Source organism: Felis catus, chromosome D3, assembly GCF_018350175.1.
Source record: "Felis catus isolate Fca126 chromosome D3, F.catus_Fca126_mat1.0, whole genome shotgun sequence".
NCBI lineage: Eukaryota > Metazoa > Chordata > Mammalia > Carnivora > Felidae > Felis > Felis catus.
The window spans coordinates 81,018,093-81,034,266 of NC_058379.1; the positions used below are offsets into that span (position 1 = coordinate 81,018,093).

The following is a 16,174-nucleotide window of genomic DNA, read 5'->3' on the forward strand; positions in this document are numbered from 1 at the left end:
AACACTATACTTCTATACCATTGGGTCATGTATTTTATCAAATTATTTAAAATACTTCCTCAAAACAAATTCTAGATTTACAAAAAATTTTGATTTCAACTATTAATTATAATAACATAGTTATGTGAATTCTCCTAATATAATTAATAGCAACACTATATAATTCCAAGGCTGATAAAGAATATAAATGATCTTACAAGGCAGCCACAAAGAATTACGTTACTCTGCCAAATTAATTCCAAACCCTCACATAAAAGTTGCTGAAGAATGGAGTTTTCAGGGATACATTCTTACTTAATAATTTCTAATGATTTCTTTGTACGTAATCCATTCAGATACTATTTTCTTCCATACAGGAGATCCCAAAATAAAGAAGCATACACAGAATATAGCCAATAGTAGGTTATGTCAATTTACTTCACATAAGAACAGCTTATTTCAGGCCTATGATTTCCATTTAGTATCAACAAAAACAATCTGTACAGAAAACCCAAAGGCAACCAGAAAGCATTATATGTAAAATGTGCAAATATACTTTAAAATGCGAGTTACTCTATAGCATTTGCAAGGTAGAACTTTACAGTAATTAAGGAACCTATCTCATTCCAGCTAATGTAATAATCCTTTTGCATATATAGTCAATGCAAATGCACAAGGCACAACTTAGTGTTGATGCTAAAGTGTCTAACATACACCCTCAGATTATTTATTTGAAGATATTAAAATAACGTATCATGTTTATATTTTATTATTTAATGAGACATTAGTTCATTTCTAAAGCTTCACAAGCATTATACTGATAACATATGTGTGGCCAAGACAAACTATTCCCTGAACTTAAAAGGTAAAAGATAAAACCCTTGGTAGCCTATATTAAAAAAAAAAAATTATATATATATGTACACACACACACCCCCACAAGAAACTTGCCACAATTCAAAGGGAGGCCATTCCTTTTAGCAAAGGTTCCCATTATAGCATTTCATGACAGAGTTATTTAAAAAGTATGTATTTATTTGCCATCTGTTTTGGTCAATCTTGCTACAAAAAGACACTGAAATAGACAATTTTCTTCTTCAAGATAAAGACAATGCCTAATTTAGAAAGTCTTTCTTTTGAGACTGCACAGTGAAAGGTATTATTTAATTAAATATAGAAGCCCATTGTTTTTAAAGAAATTACTGAAATCTACACAAAGAAAAATATCAGCCTATCAAAACTTAATGAGACCCGGCTAGAACACAATTCAAAATCTTTCAAGCCCAATCACAGTGCTCTTTGCTAGTATTGCCCATCCCTGAGAATAAAGATTCTATCATTTAATAAAGTAAATAAATTTTACATTGAAGCAAATGATGCTTAAGAATTTTTTTTTCAAAATATAAAATAAGCCTATTACATTCTGGTAAAAAAAAAAAAAAAGAGAGAGAGAGAGAGAGAGAGAGAGAGAGAGAGAGAGAGAGAGAGAGAATACATGCTCTTTGTAAAGACCACCCATCCTAAATATTGGTATCTCAATCAATTTTAATCCTCTTCTTAACTGGGCAATTCCTATTTTTTGCCATTCATATATCACCGATCTCCTTATAATCCATTATTTTATCATTTTTGTTAACAGGAGCATTTAACTGGTAATGGAGCAAAGGTACATATAAAATTAAAGGGACTCTGGAGTGAGATCTGTATTTTCCTGTGGTAAAAGAGTTTTACTGGAAACAATCTGAATGCCATTAAGAAAGGCAAAAGTACCTACGAAGGAAAGAACACACATGGTAAACGTCCTCCTTGTTATCTTTGGTTTAGCCTTCTTGGCCAAAATCTTCTGTAAACTTCTTCAATTTCAACAAGTCATGTTCATTGACTGTGGGCTTTGTGTTAGACAGTGACCGTAACATATCCGACTGTCAGGGAAAAAGAAGGGAGGTGTTAGTAATAGGTTTAATCAACTAAAAACCATTGTGTCATCATTATTACTACTGACTTTCCATCTAAGGTTAAATCTAAGTATTTGCAGTGCGCCATAAGTTATTCACAACAAACTCTCTTATTCTTCTAGAGAAAATCTTTGATCATGTTTTTCTTTTGCACAGCAGCTTTCAACTGGTTGCCTTGTTCTGACCACAACTTTCAATGGCTCCCCACTACCCATCAGAAGTACAATCCTGTTAAGCCTGAGACTCTCCAGAATAAGGCCCTCCAGAATATGTCCCTGATCTCTTTCCTAGTCTTACCTGTTTTTCTTTCTTAAACAAGAGAGTTCACCAAGTGCAATTCAAAAGGAACATAATCATTCACTTACAGAAATCATTCACTTACACTTATGTGAAACACAATACCATTTAATTAAAACCAACTATCAGAATTTTTTTAGCTATTAGTCAAAATTATGATCAAATGGTAAGAAAATAGGCTAATATCAGGGATTCATTAAAAATTAAGTTCTAGGCTATGTCTCTTATATGAAAAATGATCTAAAGAACAAAATCTTTAAAAAATAATATAGCAAGGACTGCAACAACTGAATAACTTTTCAGAGAAGCAGTATGGTTAACACATAAATATATCTATAGACATACTTATGTGCTTATAGAGGTACATGTACATCTATAGATATAGAGTATATACCATGTAAATAAGATTTTTTTCTGGAAGTTACTGTTAATTCTGACACAAAGCTCTTTGCAAATACGTAACTGAAGTAGAAGATTTAAAAAAAACTGAACATTCACCAATAAGAAAACATAAAAACAGTAAATGTAGCTTTTCCATCACAGTAAGCTTCCTATACGTTATAAAATAACAGTCTTACAAATTATTTTAATTCCTCCAATATAAACTACAGAAATTTAATTTTTTATCATAAAAACTTGGTTTCAGGATTTTTTTTTCAAGCACTATAATATTTAAACTTTCTCCGAAGCCTGAAGAAGTAAAACAAAAATACCATCACGAATACTATGATACATGCATTAGGGTTTCCAGATATTTTACAAAATCTTAGCATCCCCAGAAAAGAAATTTTCAATAATTCCACTTTATATTAAGTCTTGACAATAATTTATAGATAAGTCTTTTGGTGATCGTATCCCAGCTGTAAGACCTATAAACTTAGAAGCCTGTTTTTGAAAAATAGCTTTTTCACTTAAAATTAAATTTTCCTTAAAGCCCAAGAAAATATTTTAAAGATAATTATTTGTTACATTTTAAGTTTAATTATCTTTACAACTTTTTAACTGAATAGTTAGTATTACACACACTAACAATTTCCTAGCTAATTTTACGTAAAATGTTTATCTTTGTCTCACAAATTACAAATTATGTTTTAAGTTTTTTGTTAAAAGCAAACAAAATGTCAAACCATGCAAACAACTGGCTCCAGAAGTTTATCCCCAGGGACGTCCATCCATGTCATTTCAATGGCACCAGGGTCACCTGGAGAACACGGTGTTAGCAGATCATCTACTATTTTGTTAGGATCAGCTCGTGAAGGTCCGCGAACCTGGAATAAATAGTAATCTGAAATATTTACTTGAACAAGTTAACAAAATTAAGGTTTAGGCCATTATCAGGAAATGTGAAAATGTACCATTCTATACTTTGTTAAAATGTTGACTTCCACAAATAAATAGAATATACAACAAAATGTAGCTAGCTGTCTTTGGGTGATGGGATAGGTTTTGCTTAGTTTTAATTTTTTTCTTGATGCTTTCCTATAGTCTGAAATTTCCTACCATAAATTACTTACATGATCACAAGGAGAAAATGAATTAAAATTTAAAAAAAAAAAAAAAAGTTACCTGTGATTAAGAGTTCTCTTTTCTTCTCTAATGCTTATTAAATGCTCTTGAGACCAAAAAAAAGTAATCCTCAATAATTCTCCTAAGTTTCTCTATTTTCTAAAGCTGAGAAAGTTTGTGATATTTAGATTTATTAGTGTGAAATCACCGAATCTTTGTCTTTTTTAACAAAAATTTCTTCTTTAAATATAAGCACAAAAAGAAATGCTAAGTATAATTTCAGTGCTATTTTGTGATTCATAACTAATTTAAAATAAAATTTTAATAACACCCAGAGAGAGAACCTTTGTGACAGAGTCACACGCAAGTATTTTTTAGGTGGCAACAAATCTATACCAGTTGGGAGCTGCTTTCACATTTAATATTTATTTGATGATCAGTCTTAAGTATTATCCCAGGATTAGGGTAGGTGCAGAAAAATAAACATTCTAGCTTCACTTCTTATGTCTATTTTATTGTCTGTCTTTCCCCACAAGCCTCTCAGCTGTGGGGATTTTTGTTTGTAGGAAACGTGGTGCCAAAGAGAGCACAAGGGATTTTTGTTTTGTTTTGAATTTTTTTTTTCTCAATGTTTTTATTTATTTTTGAGACAGAGAGAGACAGAGCATGAGTGAGGAAGGGGCAGAGAGAGAGGGAGACACAGAATCGGAAGCAGGCTCCAGGCTCTGAGCCATCAGCCCAGAGCCCGATGTGGGGCTCGAACTCACAGACTGTGAGATCATGATCTGAGCCGAAGTCGGATGCTCAACCGACTGAGCCACCCAGGCGCCCCAGGATTTTTGTTTTTGACTGTGGTGCTTCCTGACTTACCAGTACTTTAGACATTTGACAAAATAAACAGGCAATCTTGTTTTTGATTGAAATAATCATCCTTCAAAATGGGAGTAAAGCATGGAGCCACTGAGAGCTCTACCATAGCTGGTGATGCGAGAAGGCCTGGTGTTAACCCTGATTTGGCTGCTTTGCCTTTGTCCTCCTAGTAAGGACCTGGCTTCCGGGTCGTGTAGCCTGTTCCGGTAGTAATACGGAGAACTGAATGAAAACTTCTGGATAAGAAAGGACTGGATTCCTAAAAATCTATAGTTTCTAAATGGCAAAGAGAATTTAAAAGAAAATAACAGTGGCTGAGACTAAACTTGACCCTGAGCCTCCTGTATTTCCCTCAGTAATGAAATGGCTGAAGAAGTGGAAAGAGCCGTTTCCTGGGCTGCTCAGGTACCAGGACAGAGATGCTTCACGAGAGCTGCTTCATTCCTCTCGCACAGAGCACTTCGAGGCAGTGTTGTCATCTCTACTTTGGAGAAGATACAAATGAGCTCGAAACGGGTAACAAAATGTGCTCAAGGAGATGTGACAAGCAAACTGTGGACTCGGGCTTTAAATTCAGGTTTTAATTCAGGTTCATCCTTTCCTTAAAATCTTATTTTATTGTGGGGTTAACAGACATACGTATGTAACTTACTCATGATATAGTAGTCTTGTCATAGATTGCTGGATTAGGTTTACTAATAGTTTTTCAGGATTCTCACATCAATGTTCATGAGTAACACTGGACACTGCAGCCCTTAGGAACAGGGTTAGTCCATATTACCTACTCCACTGTTACTTACAATGGACGTCCCAAGACCATGGTCGTTTGACAAAACACTACATGCTCAACTCATTCATGCAGACAGAATGGTGTATGGGAAGCAAGGCTTCACATTCCAAAGTACACGTGACCTAGAGAAAAATCATACCTCTGCACCCCTCCAGTTGTACCCCAGCAAACCGGGTCAGCGTCCAAGCCCCAGTTTTATCATGTTAACATCTACGCCTCAGATTAATGATCAACAGGTGGCGAAAGGCACCTCCTGCAGAGTTTTTGTGAGGACCAAATGCAACAGTAAGATAAAGAATAGAACACAGTGCCAGGCATGGGAATATTTAGTATCAGCCATTATTATTTTTACCTTTTTTTTTTTTTTTTTTTTACGAGACAGAGAGCACAGTGGGGGGAGAAAGGGAGAGGAGTGGGGGAAAGGGGAGGGAGAGGAGAAGGGAGAGAGGGAGGGAGAGAGGAGGAGAGAGAAGGGGGGGAGAGAGAGCGAGAGCGAGAGAATGAATCTCAAGCAGGCTCCACACTCAGCGCAGAGCCCATCGCAGGGCTGGATGCCACGACCCCTGGGACCCAGCCTGAGCAGAAGTCAAGAGTTGAACACTCAACTGACAGCCACCCAGGCGGCCGTTTTTGTTAATGAAGTGTAAATGCACCAGGTTCTGCTCAAAGATATTCCTTCTAGTTACATCATAGGTAACTATATACTTAAAAGTTTTTATACTTACATCAAAATAATAAGTACTTAAAAAAATCATTGCACGTAACATTTTAAAATACTTTAAGGCTATTAATAAACTTTGTGGGAGAACTTATTTGCAATGAAATGGAAATGTCTATTCTATAAACGCACTTTAGTTTACAGAACTGAAACCTTCCTGAAATTCTCTGAAGACAAATTAATGATGGCCTGACTTTAAAAACCTATGAAAGGGTGGATCAAAGCTCCTTACCTTTTTAAAATGAGTAGCTGACTGTACTTTTCTAACAGGCTGCATGAGCGCATCACGCACAATGATACTTATGTCTGCTCCCGAATAACCATCGGTTTTCTTCCCAAGTTCTCGGAAGTCTGTTTCCGTTAGACTGTTCTGAGTGGTCCCCAAGTGCAATTTAAACATTGCTGCTCGGGCATGGGCCTCAGGCAACGGAATATAAATTCGTTTCTCGAATCTTGAAAGAAAAATTATACCAAGAATATTATTACATATATTTAATTTCAGTTGAAAATTCAGATTTTTCAAGAAGAAACAAGATACTCAGATGGTCTCATTTATACAAAGCTAAGCTGGTTGATTTCTATGTGTCAGAGTTAAAGATATATATTTTGGTTAAACAGTGGGAAAATATCCAGAACATGTTAACAACTAACAAGTAAAACCAACATAGTGAGAGAACCAGTTTGGAGCGACTTAATCTTTCTCACATGATTTTTGGGTTATTTTGGCCATAGTCTTTGTATGTCTAGAGGTCACAACCTGGTATGTCTCACAAGATTAGCTCCCGTAGATTTATATTCTGAACTCCTGATCAAGGGATTATGGTTCATCATATGAAATAAGAGAGGACAAAATAATTCTCCAAATCCAAAACAGTAAAATTACTCAAAATCTTACATAATAAGCATATGTCGACACAAAATGTCCACTTTATCATAATAAGTACATTCAGAATAAATAGTTATGCTATCTCATAAACACTGTTTTATTAAGAATAATTTTGCTTGCCTTCTTAGACAGCATTTGGAGATAGGAAGTAACAAAGGCCAATTTAAGTGGCTGTGAAGATTGTTTTCCCTTTAGGTAACTCTGTGGCAGTAAGAAGTTTAAGTTTCCATTATCTACAGACAGGAGTTTAGAACTAGACAAGTTTGCAAAAGTAACGGGCAGATTTCCTCTCTTGATACTGGACAGTAACCTAGCATCTTGGCAAAGCATCAAGTGAATGGGGTAAAAGCGGCAGGAACTGATGCTAATTTTTACCATGCAAAATTCAGTGACTGAAATAGGGAACTATGTGTGTGAAAACTAACGAGACTAGGGGCACCCGGGTGGCTCAGTCGGTTAAGCGTCCAACTTCGGCTCAGGTCATGATCTTGTGGTTTGTGAGTTCGAGCCCCGCGTCGGGCTCTGTGCTGACAGCTGAGCCTGGAGCCTGCTTCGGATTCTACGTCTCCTCCTCTCTGTGCCCCTCCCATGCTCATGCTCTGTCTCTCTCTGTCACTCAATAAACATACATACATACATACATACATACATACATACATACATACATAAAAGTAATAAGACTATACACCTTCCCTGTAGCTCAAGTTTCGTATGCAACTTAAAAATTATAGACAAATTTCTTTTAATTACTTCCTTTTTAATGTTTGTTTATTTTTGAGAGAGAGACAGAGCATGAGCAGGGGAGGGGCAGAGAGAGAGAGGGAGACACAGAATCCAAAACCGGCTCCAGGCTCTGAGCTGTCAGCACAGAGCCTGACACAGGGCTTGAGAACCCACACACCACGAGCTCATGACCTGAGCCGAAGTCGGACACTCAACCAACTAAAACCACCCAGGTGCCCCATAAATGTAAAATTTTTAATGAAAATATATCTTGGTTATCTATCATACTTTAACCTATGTAACTGTCATTTTGCTAAAATTTTATGTGAAAGTTTTCCATTGAAATATCAAGCTATATTTGTAAATTTTAGAAGCATCAGTGCCCACTAAGCATAGTCTGAATTACAAGTTAAGCATTAGGTAATATATGTTCCAATGTGAAAGATTCGTAAGTGGGTATCTTGTAACTTTAATATAGCAAACAAACAAATGCCTGCCTCTCTTCCTCCGACACTGGGGGTCAGCAGGATTAAGGCACATCAAAAAAATTCTAGGGGCGCCTGGGTGGCTCAGTCGGTTAAGCGTCCGACTTCGGCTCAGGTCACGATCTCGCAGTTCGTGAGTTTGAGCCCCGCATTGGGCTCTGTGCTGACAGCTCAGAGCCTGGAGCCTGTTTCAGATTCTGTGTCTCCCTCTCTCTCTCTGACTCTCCCCGGTTCATGCTCTGTCTCTCTCTGTCTCAAAAATAAATAAGCGTGAAAAAAAATTAAAAAAAAAAATTCTGAAAAGTTTTCAGAATGCCTCTTCACTAGACAAAAAGGGAATTGCTACGGACTTGTTACATCTGTAGTTAGAAATAAGATCTTTACTATATTTTCATACCTTCTTCTAATGGCAGAATCCAGAACCCAGGGGATATTTGTAGCTCCCAGAACCAAAATTCCATCATTGTCTACACCAACGCCTGCACCAAAATAAGTAATATTTTAAATAATTTTTCGTTTTAGCGTTCTTTAAACATTGCCTATACGTTCTGTTAAGAATGTGGGGTTTTAATGTTATAGTGCCCCATCTTGAGAGAGTCTCTTTGAAAAATCAAATATCACATTATTAAAATACAATGCAAATATTCCCAAGAATCAAATCTGCTAGACTGTGGGCAAATACTATTAATATTCTTTTCAAAATATTTCTTGAAAGATTTCATTTGAAGTCTACAAATTCCTTTTGCTGATACTGTTCCTGGTATGATGTAAGTGAATATGCAAATCTTCCTGTTTCTGCCAGAGTACTGCAAGATGATTACACCATGGAGGACGACCGGAATGAAGCTTGGCATAATCAAACACGTGGTCCGCCAAAATGAAGAAATTCAGCTTGAATTTCACTGTTTCATTATTGTGATGATAATGGTGATACAATAACAGAAACTATGTGAAAAGCCAGTCGGCCTACCTTGCATTTGAACTAAGAACTCCGTCTTAATTCTACGGGCAGCTTCACTTTCGTTTTCGCTTCTTGAGCCACACAGAGAATCAATTTCATCGATGAAGATGATGGAAGGTTTACTCTCTCTGGCAAGCTGAAATAAGTTCTTAACTAGCCTAAAAATAAGTAAAAGCTTTCAGCTTCTTAAAAGAATAGTAAATGACAAAGGACTTAATGAAAAAAAAAAAAACAACACATATACAGTATTATAAGAACTCTACAGATTAAAAGGTCCAACTATGTTTTGGTCTAGAAAATAAGAATACTACAACTGGATGATTCACTTTACGATTTACTAAACTATGCTATATATAACTATACATATGCTATCTTTTCCCTATGAAATAAATGTCAAACTAGGGACTGATCTGACAGCGAAATGAATACTTATTTCATATTCAGACACTTCTCTGAATGTCTATTCATGATGTAGGAAGCCTCTTCCTTTATATACTGATATAGTGACTACCTGGCAAAGAAAAACTAAAAAGCCAAAAAAACCAAAAAACCAAAAAAAAAAAAAACAACCCAAAACAACAACTTACTACTTACTTTTCACTCTCTCCTAGCCACTTAGAGACAAGGTCAGAGGAAGATATTGAAAAAAACGTTGAGTTGTTTGCTTCTGTTGCCACAGCTTTGGCTAAATAGGACTTTCCTGTTCCCGGTGGGCCAAATAACAGAATTCCCCTCCACGGTGTTCTCTTGCCTAAAATTCGCATGAGAAAAATAACATGAGAACCTAAGACTGTTAATTTCAGTTACTAGAGACATCACCCATACTGAAGAATACTGTGGAGAAGTTTTCACTCTGCAGCTAACAGAATAATTTTTTTTTTTTAAATAAATCAATCGAAGGTAAGTATGTCTTAGAAATACTGTATTTGCTTTTTCTAGAGACCACTTTGTCCAATGGGTTTACATAGATATATAATCCTTCTAATAGGAAGCTCAACTGCTTGCTCACTCATTCATTCAACCACTATGCACTGAAATCACAACGTACAGACGGAGAACTGTGAATACAAGAGGGTCTTGCAATCTAGTAAAGGCAGACTCGTTCAGCTAAAACGTACTACCTGATGGTCTACTGTGTATGATCCTTAATACCAGAACACTGTAGGACAAACTATATCCATAGGGCAAGGGCAGCTGGAAACATTTTCTTTTAAATATTTGACGCTTGGAGGAATGAAACTAATACAGTTTGGGTGATCCCTCGCAAAGTTCTATTCAGTTCCTGATTCCACAAGGAGGCAAAGGTTACTATTACAGAGAGCCTATTCTTGTTTTCTTGTTCAAGTGGTTGGGTAACGATAAGCAGACTCTACCTGAAATCCTCGTTTTGCCAAAATATAACAAGTGAGCAAATCAACTCTGTATTTCAATTTTCCTAATGAGAAATCATAACACTGCCTAAAATAAAATAGGCTGAGTTACACCTGGCAAAAAAATATTAACTATACACTTAAAAAACTTCTAGGTGCAAACTGGATGGGTACATGATATCCATAGGAGAATGACACGTGGGGCGCCTCGGGTGGCTCAGTGGGTTAGGCATTGTGGAGACTTGATTTCTGCTCAGGTCATGATCTCACGGTTCATGAGGTCCAGCTCTGTGTCTGGCTCTGTATGTGGAGCCTGCTGGGGACTCTCTCTCCCTCTCTCTCTGACCCTCACCTGCTTGCATGCACTCTGTCTCTCAAAATAAATATACAAACTTAAGAAAATAAAAAAAGAATAAAAATAAAAGAATGACATGCAGATTACTAATGGCAAATCTGAGAATTGTTACATAAGCCTCATCTTTGACTTGAATTCTATCTTCCTATTTTAAACGTCTACAATTGTAAGTCAGTGTTCCCTTAAATGTGGCACATATAATTAGTGGCATATGAAGTGCTTTCTATGCAGCACACAAATACTTTGTATTTAAATAATTTTTAAGTATTAGAAAATTATTAATTTTTTTCCATTTATAGCAGGCACAAAGCAATCTTTTAAAATGAAGTTAATACAGGGGCGCCTGGGTGGCTCAGTCAGTTACGTTGCAGACTTTGGCTCAGGTCATGATCTCACGGTTCATGGGTTCGAGCCCCATGTCAAGCTCTGTGCTGACAGCTCGGGGCCTGGAACCTGCTTCGGATTCTGCGTCTCCCTCTCTCTGTGACCCTTCCCCATTCATGTTCTGTCTCTCTCTCTCTCAAAGGTGAATAAATGTTAAAAAAAAAATTTTTAAATGAAGTTAGTACATAAAAATAAGATGACTTAAAAGTTCAAATACAGACAAAACAATCTACGGTGTTAGAGGAGTCAAGAGAGTGATTACCTTTGCAGAGGAAAGATTTGGCAGAGGGAGACTTCTGGGTTATTGGTATTATTTCTTGATCTGTGTGATGATGATTACATAGATATACTTACTTTCTGATAACTTAGGAAGCTGAACACTTACAGGTTCCTGCTGGTCTCTGTATATTTAGGCTATACAAATTTGCTCTACAAATGAGTGATTTAAAGAAAAATTAAAAAAAAATAATAATGGTACACATATATGGAAACAATCATAAAGAAGATACATAAATGACGTGTTGGCAAAACAGTGATGTAAGTAACATAAAATGATCTCAACCATACTTTTGTGCCTTTATAGAATCATGATGTCAACTTTTAATTAAAAAAAATTTTTTTTTAATGTTTATTTTTGAGAGAGAGAGACAGAGTGCGAGAGGGGGAGACACAGAATCCGAAGCAGGCTCCAGGCTCCGAGCTGTCAGCACAGAGCCCGCCGCGGGGCTCAAACCCACAAACCGTGAGATCATGACCTGAGCCGAAGTCTGACACTTAACAGACTGAGTCACCCAGGCGCCCCCACGATGTCACTTTGACACTGTTAATTTCCTATTTCTAAAGTTAGGTTGTAAGTCATACCTTGCTAGGTGGACCACTGGGGGCCCATGGGTTCTCTGCTCATCACTTCTCTATACGACAGTACCTTCTGGAAGTGTTCAGCTTGAGGCCAACATCACAGATCCGCTCTCTACATAAACCAGCTTGTTTCTAAAAGGGAAGCCCCGTTTCACTGTGACACTGTGGGTACAGCCACAGCACAAACACAGGCAGGCTCTCGGTCACACACAGGACGAAATGAAGGAAAGGTGCAGCACAAATCGCCTACTGCTGGAGCTGTAACTTCAACGACACCCAGACGGCTGGCTTAGCAATATTCTGTCACAGTGAGAAGCAGCTGTCCCTAGAGGTAGGTACTTCATCTGAAAATGGTAAATAATTCCTATTCCTCTTTTCAAGAAATGGAAGAACTCTCATAAAACTAGTGCATGGCCATTGCAAAAACTTCAGATGAAAGTTCAAAGAAGTAAAAATCACCCCTAATCTTATCACCCAGGCATAGCCTTAACATTTTGGTCGGTCTACTTTTACTTCCCAGCACACACATTTATTTAACAAATACAGAGACATACCACACACGTTTATAACGTGGGATTTGACCTTTATCATACACGTGGGCATGCCTTCATGTTAATAATGTAGATCTGTAAATGTGCCCTATATTTTAGTGAGCACACAGCACTCCACTGCATGTCGGTGATCACCCTACTGGTTGACATTTACATTGTGTGGCTATATATCTATATATGTACATATTACAAATATGTGTATGAAATAAATACCTTTGTGTAAAGGTGTATCGCCACCTCATAACAGAACTGATGTAAGCTGTTACCTTATAATACGGTGACAAAAATTCACAACACTCTACTTCAACCATCAATGACTTTTTAAACAATGACCAAAAAAATATTTAACATTCATCTCACCTGTAAAAAGATGAGGAAATTTAATAGGCAATATCACAGCCTCTTTCAGTGCCTCTTTGGCTCCTTCAAGACCAGCAACATCGCTCCATTTCACGTTTGGTCGCTCTATAACAATGGCACCTACAAAAACATTATGTCACCTTTAAATTAAGGAAGACTATTCTATCAAATGTAGAATACAACACGAAATAATGACGTTCAAGAAACATGTTATAAAATTGTCTGGAAAAGTTTTATCTATTAAGAACCTTTTAGAACTCGTGTGACAAGGAAGTAGTTATTAGGGCGGAGTCAACAGGAGTCTGGAAGCTGGGGTGGGCGACTAGATCACCTCGGGGAGGTCACTTAGCTTTTCTATTTCCTCTTCCTCACTGTAAAATGAAAATAACACTATCTGCCCAAACTACTTAAGATGGGTTAGTGTAAGGATCAAATGACGTAATGAATACTAGAGTGTTTGGAAAATCACCAGACATTAAAGCAAGTGGCGGTCACGTTTGAATGCACTAAAGTATCGTAAGTACTTGTTCAATGGGGGCTGATCTACTAGTTCTTTTTTTTTTTTTTAACAAAAACACCCAGTGATCTAATGCTCTCCTTAACCACAAAAAGAAAAATGTCCTCAAAAGTTTTAACTGATGACAGACAGATGGATGCACAGATAAATAGTAGGGAGAAGGGAAGGGAGGGGATGATGGAAGAGAGAGAAGTGTGCTCTTGCAGATTTGCAATATTTTCCTAAGATTTGCCAAATTTTCTTTATGGCTTCTAAATAGACCTACTTAAAATTTTTGTACATTAAAAAAGCTATCTAAATGATTTAGTTTTTCTGTATAATATATTCAAAGGCGACACTAATTGTTGCAGTAAGAATCCACAAAAGATTTCTTCTAATATAGCTTATTGGCAAAAGTTTTTAGTTATTCTTTTATCAAAAGCTTTTCGAAGGCACCTTCGTGGCTCAGTCGGTTAAGTGTCCGACTTCGGCTCAGAGCCTGGAGCCTGCTTCTGATTCTGTGTCTCCCTGTCTCTCTGCCCCTCCCCTGCTTGCATTCATTCTCTCTCTCAAAATAAACATTAAAAAAAAAATTAACAACAAAAAAGCATTTTCAAAAGCCAGTTCTAAGGTAATATATAACTGTTTTAAGTATAACAAAATATTACCACTTACACAGTCTCCTGATTACCAATAAATTTAGTTTTATGGGTATTTCTTCTTGTTAGGAAAGATCATCTATTATTCAAAGAGTAATTATATTACACAACCTACTTAAATTATGAAAATCTTTAGCTATAGGCCTAAATTAAATGAAACTGGGGTGCCTGGCTGGCTCAGTCAGTGGAGCATGTGACTCTTGATCTCAGGGTTTTAAGTTCGAGCCCCACGTTGGGTGCAGAGATAACTTAAAAAAATAAAATCTTGAAAAAAAAAATTGAAATGAAACCTTAAACACTTTCTACATTCTAAAAGTTTACAGTAAGTATAAAGTAAAGCCAATTCACTTTTTCTTTTCTATGTTCCAACTCAAATTAGTAAGGAAACATTTACAACACCCCATAGGATTTTGTGATAGGTAAACAAAAGTAAATTTACTTTAAATTATGTAAATATCATCTGGCCAATTAAAGTTTTTCCTAAGTATGAATTTTCTAAATATGCCATAATTTATCTTTATAAATAATTAATACTTTTCAAAGTTGAAAAGTGACTTTGGAATATTTAGTGATAAAAAATTCAGATAAAAGTAACATTGACAAAAGTAGTAACTAAAAAGGAGGAGAAGGATTATTGGGAATACAAGCCAAATGATTTGTTTTCCAATTATATAAATTCATCCAGTCTTTGACTCTACTCTTTATTATGCTAATGTTATTTAACCTCAAAAAAAAAGTCCGTGAGCATCAAAACAGCTAACAGAAAACTCAAATCATAAATTCTTTAATTTTAATAATCAAATATTACATTTAAAATCATAACTTAAAACAGAAGTAAAAGATTTAAAATACTCTTTCAGGGAAAAGAGGCAAGATTCAAGAAAGGCTATTTTACAGTGAAACCCATGAGCAACTCTTAAATGAAAAGACGGAAAAAATGACTTAGATATGAAAGGACAGGATTTCATACTACACTTCATCCTGAAATTCCAAATAAATGTTCTCATTTATGTGTTTTCAGCATTTGTATTTTTGTACATCTCTGGTCCTTATCATTACTGATTTTTTTTTTTTTTAACGTTTTTTTACTTTTGAGAGAGACAGAGACAGAATGCGAGTGGGATAGGGGCAGAGAGAGAGGGAGACACAGAATGGGAAGCAGGCTCCAGGCTCCGAGCTGTCAGCACAGAGCCCGACGCGGGGCTCGAACTCAGGAGCTGTGAGATCATGACCTGAGCTGAAGTTGGACGCTCAACCGACTGAGCCGCCCAGGGGCCCCTATCATTACTGATTTTTAAAGAAAAATTCCCTATTAAAAACTGGCTTGTATCTTTTCCAAAACTAAAGATACAATCCCGTTTTTACTTTGTGGGGGAGAGAGGGGAAACAAAAGCAGGACAGAAAAAAATGCCTTTTGCCTTCCAACAGTAAGGCCACCTGGCACAGACCACGGGGTTGTCCAGCAGAGCTCACTGAGTAGCAAGCCTGTGCTCGCACCGCTCCAGGCAGTGCTGCTGTGGCAGCAGAAACTCGGCCTTTGCTTTTTGATTTTATCCACCACTCAAGCTCTCAGACGTAAAAGTATCCTCACTAACGGTAGCATTTCCAAGGTGTTACCCTTAGAGTATTCTCCTAGATGTCCCAGTGCGGTTAGTAAGACAGGTAACAGAATAAAAATGAAGAGACCAGTTAGTGCAGTAAGATTAAAAGACTGGCCAAGCAGGGTGCAGTCACCATTCACTCACCAAGGCTGTGCCTATATAATGGAAATCCTTCCCAGCTATGCATCTATTCGGTAAGATCCAAATTAACAAAATACATAAAACTCAATCCAAAAAGTCATCAGCTAACATATCAAATGATGATCAAATCTCAGTATATATAGTCAGCAATTGAATAGATGCCATTTTAGATACACAGAATGACTACCATTTACTGAGGCCCTAAAATTTGTCAGATATAACATTGTCA

At 36.7% G+C, this 16,174-nt stretch overlaps 1 protein-coding gene across 1 annotated transcript in view; it reads right to left on the bottom strand.

Annotated features, from left to right (window-relative positions):
• Positions 1–389: 389 nt before the first annotated feature.
• VPS4B (vacuolar protein sorting 4 homolog B) overlaps positions 390–16,174 on the bottom strand; it is a 31,874-nt gene continuing 16,089 nt past the window's right edge. Inside the window, exons 5-11 of the mRNA XM_003995236.6 lie at positions 13,049–13,168; positions 9,765–9,921; positions 9,180–9,328; positions 8,607–8,688; positions 6,348–6,567; positions 3,359–3,499; positions 390–1,901 (exon numbers count right to left, since the gene is read on the bottom strand). Coding sequence (XP_003995285.1) covers positions 1,800–1,901; positions 3,359–3,499; positions 6,348–6,567; positions 8,607–8,688; positions 9,180–9,328; positions 9,765–9,921; positions 13,049–13,168 — 971 coding nt within the window. The 3' untranslated portion in view covers positions 390–1,799. The remainder of the gene's footprint in view (positions 1,902–3,358; positions 3,500–6,347; positions 6,568–8,606; positions 8,689–9,179; positions 9,329–9,764; positions 9,922–13,048; positions 13,169–16,174) is intronic.